The sequence below is a fragment of the Neopelma chrysocephalum genome, unplaced genomic scaffold (genome assembly GCF_003984885.1).
Source record: "Neopelma chrysocephalum unplaced genomic scaffold, ASM398488v2 Primary Assembly neopelma1_97222, whole genome shotgun sequence".
Taxonomy (NCBI): Eukaryota; Metazoa; Chordata; class Aves; order Passeriformes; family Pipridae; genus Neopelma; species Neopelma chrysocephalum.
Genome location: NW_020925863.1, coordinates 1 through 11,729, shown reverse-complemented (window position 1 = coordinate 11,729; position 11,729 = coordinate 1). Strand labels below are relative to the sequence as shown.

General features: G+C 37.1%; 1 protein-coding gene across 2 annotated transcripts; it reads left to right on the top strand.

The window, feature by feature from the left end:
• The first annotated feature begins 523 nt into the window (after nt 1–523).
• Nucleotides 524–11,174, top strand: F13B (coagulation factor XIII B chain). Of its 2 annotated transcripts, none has more exons than XM_027671888.1 (12): nt 524–652; nt 2,348–2,548; nt 3,027–3,212; nt 3,655–3,831; nt 3,979–4,155; nt 5,312–5,491; nt 5,828–5,920; nt 6,579–6,761; nt 8,411–8,614; nt 9,001–9,183; nt 9,396–9,637; nt 10,633–11,174. In XM_027671888.1, exons 1-11 carry the CDS (start codon nt 589–591, stop codon nt 9,605–9,607), a joined length of 1,860 nt encoding a protein of 619 aa, XP_027527689.1. In that variant the 5' UTR covers nt 524–588; the 3' UTR covers nt 9,608–9,637; nt 10,633–11,174. The 2 variants fall into 2 exon arrangements, with proteins under 2 accessions (XP_027527689.1, XP_027527688.1); XM_027671887.1 differs by lacking the exon at nt 10,633–11,174 and adding an exon at nt 10,114–10,568 and having other exon boundaries at nt 525–652.
• Nucleotides 11,175–11,729: the final 555 nt, after the last annotated feature.

Genomic DNA, 11,729 nt, shown 5'->3' with positions numbered 1-11,729 from the left:
TAAATGAGGTTAATTTTTTTTTTATTTTGTTTAAAAAAATACTTGAAAAAGGCTAGCTGTGTACAACAAAGCTCAACAGACAGATAATGATAGTGGCTATGTTCTTAATGTAAGAGACTCTAGAATTAATAGTATCTATAGAATGCAATTGACTGGTTTATCGGGGGGGTAGGCTGGAGGATGGAAGAATTGTCTAGTTCCTCTTATTTCAGCCAAGGTAAATAATCTGATAACAGAATGCCCTTTAAACTTGGAACTCAGGAGGTTGTGAGGGGAACAGTGTTCAATAAGTTTAAATTGTTCCATAAGCTTGTTGCCCAATTTCACTGTATAATGATAAATTCTGCCCTCTTTACTGATGGTAAACTATGTCAAATGGAAGTAAAATCCTGCAAGTCTAGTGTTATTGTGTTTGGAGAACTAAAAGAAATAAAAATTGTTTTTTTCAATGAATTAACTTGTTGCAAAATACCATAGACACGAAGGTATTTGCTGAATACCTTTGAAAATTCAGTTAATTATTTACAAAAGTAATACTTAGGGAGTTTTCACCGGTGGTAGAAACTGTTGATAGAGACAGTAAAGAAGATGAGATTTAAAAGCTGTTTTTTCATCCTAGTTACGATGTGTTCAAGCAAACTCTTTGCAGAAGGTAAATACACTGAATTCTATTGTTATTAAAATACATTGAATCTAGAATATGCAGTCTAGGTAACTTAAGTGCAGTATCCTTCATCTCTTTGATGAGTAAACACTGCTTTTTAAAGCACTGTTGTGATATGGCTGATGATCACAATTCAGCTGTTGCTGATTCCTACCTAAGCTTCAAAGCTGTAATATTGAAAGATTCAGACTTTAGTTTAGAAGAGGTTTCTTTTGAAATGTCTTTGAGCTGTTCTGAGGCACTTACATAAATTGAATTCTGTACTATTGAAACGTTTTGTATATCAAAGTGTCTGGGTGATTGAAGTGTTCTCCCTTTGCCACGAAGCAAAACAGTGGAAGTTAAATGAAACATGCAGAAGTTGATTTGGGGTGGTTCTACGTTTCCTATGCCTATTTTCAGCATTAAGATTCCTGGGTTTATATAGTTTACGTGCCACTCGAACTGCAACATATTTGTTGCAACTACCTCTCTTCACCAGACTTTTGTGCTTATGCAAAGCAGTTGAAATTACACTGATGCCCTTTAGAAAGACAAAAGGTATGTAGGTAGCAACCACGTCCGTCTTAATAATTACATGCAGATCTTAATTACCCTCAGGTTAGGTTTTTGTTTTGTTTTGTTTTGTTTTTTTATTTAGATGTGATGCTGTGGCTGTGTGAGGAAAGTAATTATTAAAAAAAATTATCTGGGCACTTTTTCTATTTATTAAAACCACTAAATTTGCAGAAAATTCTAATAAACGTAGTAAATCCTAGTGGCATTGAGTGAGGGAGCAATAGTTTTTTATTTTGGTTCTGTGTCAGGTGAATGCAGGAGTGGGAACTTGTGGGAAAATTCTACTCAATTACAATGAGATTTATAGGTGGCAAATCAGTTTTTAAAACTGAATTCTTTAGATTAGATTGCCTTGGAGAGAATTTTTGAGACCCAGAGGATAAAATTTTAAGAAATCCATTAAGTTTTGCTTTTTTCTTTTTTGTTTGTTAGTTTGTTTTCTTGGTGGTGGGAGGTTTTATTTGTTTGTTTTAGGTTTTGTTGTTGTTTGTTTGCTTTGGTTTCATTATTTTGGTTTTCTTAAGTATTTTAATGTCATATTCAGCACTATTCTTTTTAAAAGTTTTCTTCTGTTACTGGTTTGGGGGTTTTTTATTGCCATTCTGCTTGTTCTTTGCTTACTCTCCACTTCTTTATTTTCTTTTGACTGTTCTTAAATTCCCTTTCTTAAGCATGTTTAACTCCTGTATTTTCTCCTGGCAGTTTCTCCTACTTTTCTGATAACGTTTGCAGAATTGAGGAGCCAGGGCACAGCTAATCTCAACCCTGCTCTCACTGAATTTTACAGTAGGCATTGGTATGTTTGTGCAGCAAAGGATACTCATGCTTCTGGATGAAATAAAGAGTAAAATAAATGTGTCCTGCATCAGTTTTGCCCAGTTCACATTAGGAAATTTCAATCTAGAGCTGATATTCCTGTGAACCTAAAGAACAAAAGCTGATAAAACTGTAATATATCTTAATTTCATCAAGTCTTAAAAGGCTCCTCATTCTTGTAAGTATTCAGAATTTCATTCTCCTTGTTTGAAAGCCCGAATCAGTCAAACTGATGTGAATGTTTTTCCATTAATTTATTTAATATCTGGGCCGCGATATTTAGTGAGAAATATATTTATCTTTTTGCAGGTAAACCTTGTGACTTGCCACATATAGAAAATGGGAAGATTGCCCAGTACTATTACAGTTTCAAAAGTTATTATTTCCCTATGCGCAAAGACAAAAAGCTTTCCTATTCCTGTATGGTGGGTTATACAACTGAAACCGGGACTCAAGATGGGAAAATAACTTGTACAGCCAAAGGATGGTCTCCAGTGCCACGATGCTACAGTGAGTTAGCTTCATTCACCTCCTTGTGCTTCTAGCAGGAAAATTTTCTTGCTGGTTTTCCTGGAAAATACAGGAACAGAAGCCACATAGCAGAAGGGATAATTTGTAAAAGCTAGGACAAGGTGAAATCAAACCTTTATATATACAAACTACATAAGTTCATATATATTTTAAGGGCTTTTGACCATTTATGTTCTATAAGAACACCAAGAATGTTGCCCAGTTTCCTTAGTTTTGGAAAACTAATAAATAGTTTTCCCTTAGATGTATATCATTTCAAGGCTTTTCTACCTCTAGATTCCTTGATCGTATTCCATGTTGTTACCATTGGTTTGATGTATTGTTTGATGATTAAAGCAGAGTTTCTTCAATAGATCAAGAGAACAGCTTGGTATAGCTGGAAAGCCCTCCTTTTCATTACCAGAGAAGAAAGATGTTCCATTCTTTCTTTCTAACCAAGCTGTTGTCTTTCATTCAGGAAAATGCAGCAAGCCTCTTTTGGAAAATGGCTTTTTTTATGGCACAGAAATGTACTTCAAAATCCATGAGAAATTGCAATACAAATGTAATCCAGGCTATCATACTCCAAGTGGTGGTACTGAAGATACAGTACAGTGTCAGCCAGAAGGATGGTCCTTCCAGCCAAGCTGTACTGAAAAATTCGGTAGGATTCTGCATTTTTTCTCCTTTATAATCAGTTGTAGATGTATATGGTTCCACTGTCCTTGCTGTAGCTATAGGCTCAAAGTGCCTATGTCAGGTTGTCATTTGAGTACTCCTAAAGCAAGTTCTCAGCGGTACCTCTTGGAAAGAAGTTGTCAGATTTCATATGCTGCTAGTTTTGTGGATTTGTTTAGATACAATTATATGTGGATGGAATCAGTATAGATGAAATCACATTGTTTCAAATAAATCCATTGCCCTACAAACTTTCTTTCCGAATGATGACTGGAAAACTTGTGTAAACAACTGCATTTGTAGTTATTGTTTGCCAAGATTTTGCACAGGATATGACCCCTTTTAAAGCGTATCTCAGAAAAATTTTAGTTTAATTACTTGAAACGAAGAGAGCAAGTAATATTATGCATATGCTTTATTTATTTAAGAGTCATGTCAAGTGCCAAATTTACGTCACGGCCGCTACTTCACAGCCCAGAAGGAGCTTCGAGTGAACGAAACGCTGTTGTACCGGTGCGATGAGGGCTATCGTACGGCGGGAGGGAGCGCTACAGAGGCAGCAGTGTGTCTGACATATGGGTGGGCCCTTACTCCAAACTGCACCAGTATGTCATGGCCTGCAAAATAATTTGGTTTGGAATGTGATTTATTCTACAAGTTAACAAAAGCCTGCAAAGAGACTTTTGTTTTATCAACTGTTGGAGGTGGAAAGCCTTCCTCAGCTGTTTTTCACTGCTGTGTTTTCTTCGTAGGAATAACTTGCTCCTCTTTGAGTGCGGTAGCTCATGGAGGTTTCTATCCTGTGAAGAAAATCTATGAAGAGGGAGATGTAGTTCACTTCTTCTGTGACAAACATTATTCTGTCACAGAATTTGACTTAATTCAATGTTATTATTTCGGGTGGCATCCAGACCCTCCTGTGTGTGAAGGTACCTTATTTTTATAGTTTTACTATGGAAAACTAAAACCTTCTTTCATGAGATGCTTTATGAATCCAAAATAAAAATACAGGGTTTGTACCAGTTCCTAGCCTAAATAAAAACCAAGTGCTGGCCAAAGGGCAGGGAGCCAGGGTAGCAGGAAGGGAGGCAATGATAACTGGAATTACTTTTCAGTGGGCTCTAACAACCCAGCCTCTCACTGTTGTTTCTCTATGTTATATCCTGGAGAAGAAGGAATCAACAATTACAGGGAATTTATTAGCCCTGAAGCTCAGTTAGCTGTGTTCAGATTACATGAAGGTTTAACCAAGCATGCTTAATTCTGCCTTGTGGGATGGAAACATGCCTCTAAAGAGGCATTAAAAATAAAATTTATAACAAGTTTCTCCTTAGCTTGTGGTACTTTTCAGAGTTGTACAGCCTCACCAAACTTTACATGTTTTCAATAGAATTGACTAAAAGGTCATTTGTTCTGAAGACAGAAACACACCTCTAGCAATTGCTATCACTTCTGCAGTCATTGGAAGATAATGGAGTTTCAGAAAAGAAACTTTCAAATGAATAAAAGATCTAGTGAACCAGAGGAGATACAGAGCAGAAAGCAGTAGAAATCAACAGAGTAGCTTAGACCCCAGCCCTGTATTTATTCTGGTAACAGAGCAGAAACTTTTCATGAGCGAGTGCAGAGAAGGTGGGGATGCTCAGGAGGATGAAAACAAGGCCTAAATCTAGTTTTGAGGATACAGTAATTGCAAACTTAATTTGGGGATGGGAAATGGGCTATGATTATTGCTGCTTCTGTAGCATGACAATTAATACATAACCTGCTTTAAATATTATATGAATGGAGAGTAAGGGAAATCTCTATTTCCTGAAGTCCTTTAAAGAATGTTTTATTAAGTCTATGCAGAGAAATTACAAATTTCTTTATAGCAGTACAATAGCATAGTACCTCTATTTTATATTTGTTGAGTGTAGAATCACTTTTTTGGTCTGGTCTCCCATTTTATTAAGATAATGGGAGTAGGAAATTACTCTGGATCAGCCAAAAATGCCATTTGAGTGATAGGCTTGCGTGTTGTATAGTAAACTTGATTGTGTATATGGTTTTGGTGAGAAAAGAATATGCATTTTTTATTTTCAGATGTAAAAAATAAATGTCCTCCACCCCCACTTCCTCCTCATGGCCATATCACCACAGTTAGGGGAACATATCATAATGGAGACAAAGTTCGTATACAGTGCCAACGGACCTTTGAAATAAGAGGATCTGAGGAAATCCAGTGTGAAGAAGGAAAATGGACACCACCCCCTATTTGTATTGGTTAGTACTTTTGTGAAAGACTGACAACTGAACAGAAATGATTCTTCAAACAGTGCTTTAATTTTCTGGAGAGCCCTGGTTTCCATATCTGCAAAACTGTTTGTTTTCCTCTGTTAAAAGGCTCGAGAGGCAAAGTGCTGCGTATTTTGCAGTCAATCTGTGGTTCCCGGGTTACAGAGAAAGGATGAGCTAGGTGAATTCATCTGACATCTGTGACAACTTCCCTGGAAGATTTGGATTATTACATTTTACAAGGCATCAGTGTCTCTCTGTTTTTGTACTTGAAAATGAGTTGTTTCTGAGAAAACTGGTTCTATGCTTCTGCTCTGGTTACAGGAACTGTAGATAAACAGGAGTCTGAGGCCCCACCATTACTGAAGTCAGATGCAGCAATAAGGGCAAACAAAACATATGGCAATGAAGAAATGAGTAGGTGAACATTGCTTTTCTATTCAAAAAGGACTCTCCATGCTATTATAGGCATTTTATGACTACTGTCACTACTCTTTTGCTATAAGACAATTCTTTGCTCTTGAAAATGCTTGCATGTGCTACAAATGTCAGTGTAGCAGTCTCAGCAAATTAAACTGTTGCTTGTTTGTAATGATTATAAACTACAATAAGCCTCTTCTGTATTTGTAATTTTATTTCATACATTAGCATTTGCTTTCAATAATTTTTTACCCATTAATATTATTTGAACATGCAAATTTGATGTTCCTTTGATTAACAGTTCCAGTGAGGTTTCTTTTGTTCATTTTGAACCACACATGGGTGAAACATTTCAAGTAACAAATAGATGGATTCATCACAGAAAAAGAACTAATCTGTATTGAGTGTTAATCAGAAAGAGTAAACAGCAGACATAAATGAAACATGTAGAGGGAAATAAAATGCATGTCTGTAATTCAGTAACACAAATTTAGACTTTCTGAAAATGAAATTTGGAAGAGAAATTATATTGGTTTACATTTTACTTGTGTTCAGTTTTTTGGCTCAGTCTAGTATTGGTCTAATACTTTTACCAGTTTTAACACTGTTCTAATCTAACCAAGATCTAATTGCTTATCTCCCTACCTCATCTCAGAAATGCAGCAAGACTGTACCTCTCCACCTGTGATTAAAAATGGTGCTGTTCTTGGTCCATTATTGGCAAGTTACAAAAATGGTTCCTCAGTAGAATATGGTTGTCAGCGTTACCACTTTTTGGATGGACCTAGGACTGTTTACTGTGATCAAGGAAACTGGACAGAACAACCAAATTGCTTAGGTAAGTCTTGTAAGAAAAAGCAAGTTTTGTCACATGTAATGTAGAAATGGAAAACTGGAAAGAACCTCTAAATAATCTTTTCTTTACTGCCTTTTTTTTTTATTTGGGTTAATAAAGATTCCAGAAATAGAGGGATGAACCAAACCAAACATACCAATGTGTCTCATGCTAGGTGTCCTCTGTCCTGTTCTTAAAACCCCCTCATTAAAATAGATTCCCCTGTTTTCCTGAGTGAGGTTTTCTAGAACACAACTATCCCTGTTACCTAGGAGGATTCTCCAATTCCTTTCTTCCATATTCTCCATTCAGTTAATTTCTTTCTGTCTTTCAGTGCTGTTCAAAACAATGTCTAGAACTCCCACTAGAAATCTATCAATTGTAGCAGGAATACTGCTTCTGGTGATATACTACAGCTGTTTGTTTATCTTTCCTTCCCTCCTGTAATGAAATAATTGTTTTACTAACATGCTTTGTTAAATTGGCTCCCTTTTAAATTTGTAATCTACTGTGAAAATGAAAATGAAACAACCAGTTCAGTTTTAATTACTTATTTCTAAATGAATAAAATTTACCTTGTCTGGATTGAAAGGCCCAGGTAAGCATTTTTAATCTGAATACTCAAATTTAACAAATCCTGTGAAATAATGAAATCCTGTGAGCCTTATTTTTCACCTAAGCATCCAAATAACCACATCAACCCTTCCATGTTTTCTGAGATTTCTTTTCAGTCCTCAGCAGACCAGAAAGAGCACATGCTGTAGTTGGGTTCAGGAAAATATCCATCCCAGTTTATTTTTACGCTGCAGTCACCAGACTGCCTAATACCTGAGTTCTCCTTGCCTTTTCCTCAGCAAAGCATTAGTAAGGGCCTCTATCAGCCAGTGATTCTCATGGAACTTGTAGAAATGTATAAGTGACCCTCTGTCAGGCTTTATTGAAGTGGTTTCTGAAGTGAACAAGGTTAACCATCTAAGGGGAAGCTGATGTGATCCTGATGTGATCCTGGCACTAAGTTTTAAGAAACCTGTCAGAAAGTATCCAAAGCAATATTGACCTTGAATAACCTGAAAAAGCCCAAAGAAGAACACAAAATTTCCAAAATATTTTCGGAAGATCTCTAAATTCTTTTCATAGAGACAAAACAAATTAAAAAGCCAATAAAAGGGAATTGTCAAATCACTTCTTTAGGGTAGCAGTGTAAACTTACTGTGTTTCAGGTACTACTATCCTGAAAGGGCTTACCAAACCTGTCAGCCAAATGTGACAGGTTAATTTTGATGGACGGCTATTTTCATAGAAAAAGTCCTTTCAAGTTACAGTAAAGAAGCTCTTTTCTTTTTCAGTGGTAAACCTATGCTGCCATATCTTTACAAATGCATGTCAAATCCAAATTTTGTCATAAGCATGTGTTTTCTGTGATTTACTGTTCCCAGTTTAGACTTCCTTTTGCATGTTTTTTTTTTTTTTGCTACTTCAGTCCATTTCTTTAGATTTGTATTTTTTATGCATCAGTAGTTCTTTTCTTTTTCTTGCAAGATTTAGAAACATTTTAGAACTATTGACTTGGATTTCTTTCTTTGCTCCTACAAAATGGAGCTAAGAAATCACTTAAGGTTGTTTTTTTATTAAAATACACCTTTATTTCCTAGAACCATGCACTCTTAATGTAACTGATATGGACAGCAACAACATAGGGTTGAAATGGAGACAGGAAGAGTTAATTTTCCTGCATGGAGATCTCATAGAGTTTGAATGTAAACAGGGATATAATTTTCTCCACTCTACCATTCCGTCTCCTGGGAGGACACAGTGTGACCATGGCAGACTGAAATATCCAAAATGTATTATGCAAGGTAAAACAATAATTTTTTATTGCCTTCCTTTTTAATGAATCAATCTTAGCTCTGTTTAGAAACAATTTGCTTTGGCAGTGCAGGCCTACACTCTGTTGTAAATAATATATGTTTAGGCTTCAACAACACAGATATGCACAGATATCTTGCACAAGACAACTCTGTTGTTTAATACATCCAAGCATGGGAAAATGATACACATTCCTGTGATGGGCAAGGCTGTGGAAATAAGGGAGGACCTCTTCTCCAAGCCCAGAGGACTGAAAGCTCTGTAGAAAGACAGCTATAAAAAGAAATTCTTTGTGTGCCCCCAATTTCTGGTAAAGCTGCTGCTTTGTTAGTTTCTTATGATGAATGTTTCTCAATTGTTTTTCACGTTATTCCAGCTCCTACAGAAAAATGTGACTCTCCACCATCTATTGCAAATGGAGCTCTTACTCTCCCTCCACTGACCCAGTATGACAGTGGTTCTTCAGTTCAGTATAGTTGCTCTGACTATCATTTTTTGGAAGGATCAGAGACAATCTACTGTTCCGAAGGGCAGTGGACTTTGCCACCAGTTTGTATAGGTAGGTGTGAGAAGGTAAATCAGCTCCTATTTCTCTATATAATTTCCATGGATGGGGAACTACCTCTCTGGGAAAGCTGATCTGGTGTTTTACAACCCTCATTGTAAAAATGTCTTCCTTATGTCTAGGCTGAATTTAGTTTAAAACCATTACCTTCTGTCTTATTGCTACAGCCCCTACTAAAAAGTCTGTCTTTATCTCTCTTCCTTTAGGGCCATGTACTTTGTCAAAAAATGAAATGGAGAAAAATAATGTGCTGCTGCAAGGCTTCTATGCAAATCAGGTTTACTTTTACCACGGGGATTATGTTGGATTTTACTGTAAACAGAACCATTTTGGAGCAGAATCCGGTACAACTTTATTTCAAGTACAGTGTAAGAGAGGACAGCTGACATATCCGAGGTGTGTTGAAAGAGGAAAATAAGTCTGGACTCCAGGAAAGCCTATAGGAAAGGTAGGTACATGTTCTTTTTCTACTGTTAACCGCTGAATTAAGATGGCCTATATTTTCAAGATCACTATGGTCAGCTTTGAGAAATGAGTGTTCAGTGGCATTGCTGAGTCTGAGCTAAAGGGGGAGGGAAGTGAAAGTGCTTTGTGGTGTGAGGATTAGCAGTGCAGCAGAAGGATGCAAGATTGGCATACACGTGGAAAAGTTAGGATGAAGGACTTGTTTACAAGGCCTACAGTGCTCAACTTGGGGTTGCATCACAATCTGCAGGACTTGAGCCACGACAAGAAGACACTGAGCAAAGTAGTGCCCTTTGTGAGGATACTGATAGCATGAGTGATTTTGTGACTACAGAGTATGCCTAAATGGAGATTTAATTTCATGCCCTTCGAATGGATGTTTAGCTGTACTTTGACAGTGAGAAAGGAGAGGCTTGTTACTTTTTACATCTCAACAGCACCCCATGTCTCCTTTCACAGGTAAGGAGCCGCTAAAGGACAAGGCTTGAGGAACAATATAAACCAGAAAGTGTGAAAAAAAATTTTTAAGGGATCTATAAAACCATTTAAAACATAATAATATGCAAATTTTACTGAGTGGTTAAAATATTAAGAATGATAATTAAGAATATTAAAATATCCAATCCAACTACTTTGTATGATTTCCTATGACACTTGTATATGGGTATCCTTAAGGCTCTGCCTGTGAATATGTGTGACTGAAGCTATGAAGAAAATTCGGGAATGTGGACAATGTTTGCCTTGCACCCATTTTAGTTGGTTTTAATAAAAAAGCCACTATATTTCTTCTGTATTTTATGTCTAAACTCCATCTGTCTGTGAAATCAGTGCATGTATGGTGTTCTGTATGGGTTTCCAAGGTTTTACAAGTGTTACATGAATAAATAAAACAAAAAAAGAAATTAAAGCATTTGAGAAATAGATAAATTCTGCTTATTTAATGAAAACCCTCTATAGATTGTAATTTCTGTTTTCCAGTTAAGTTCTCATTTCTGTGGTACATAACTAAGGAATCTGACTTTGGTCTTGGTATAAATCCATGGATCAGGGCAATTCCTGTAACAGTCCAAGTTTTGAGTGTTGGATGTGCTGCTTCAGACTGGCCTGTTTTAACCAAGGTAAGCTTGTGTCCCAGGGAAGTTTCAACAACTTACATTGGCTTTAAAATATTTCATGTAATGAAGTTGGTGGGCCTGATGCCCAGACTCCTTTCCTTTGAGAAGCTCTGGATGAAGCATAAGAATATTTGCTAAATGTAAAAATACCCTTCTCTTTAAAGAGCAAACTGGGGAAAAGGGAGGGAGAGGGATTCAAAGTCAGTTGCTGGAACATCTTTTCGAAGCAGAATTCGTTTACCCCCACCTGCCACTTCCTCTGAATAGGCTGGATGTGTGTCTGTTAGCAGAGGGCAGGATGAGGCAGACTGCAGGCATGAAGACAGCATCTTGTTACTGAAGTTTGAGAATGCTTCAAGTACTTGAGCTTCATGCAGGGCTGACGTCACTAAATCACCCCTTTTAGCGACACACCACATTTTTTGTATTTATTGTTTTAATGTTAATATAGCAGTACAATATCTTCTTGTGACCCTTGATGTCCCTGCAAGTGTCACTAGGTCAGCTTCAACTTTCCTAACGTTATCCATACATGCCAAGTCAATGCCATGGACAGCTCAGCTTACAGCCTGGTTTTGCCTCAAGCTCCTGTACATCGATTTCTTTTCTGCTTCAGAGATCTATGTGAAGTCCCGGATTCATCAAGCCAGTCCTGGCAGATGTGTTTTTCTTCCTGAAGACCAAACTGGAATATTCTTGTGCTTGTAAGATTCTGTCCTTCAAGACTGTAAGCTTCTCTGGATTTCTCTATGACTCCCAAGCAATCCCACCTACTAGTCTCCTAAAACAGTCAAAATCATGCTTTCCTAGGGTGCCTGATTTGTACTGCACTTGCTTTCCTCTCTCCCCTCTAAATCATGAACTCCATTAGTCCACAGTTACCCCAGCAAGGCTGCTGCTGCTTTCCACAAGTACTTTGTCCTTGTTTGTGAACAGCAGATGGAGCTGTGGGCTCCACTT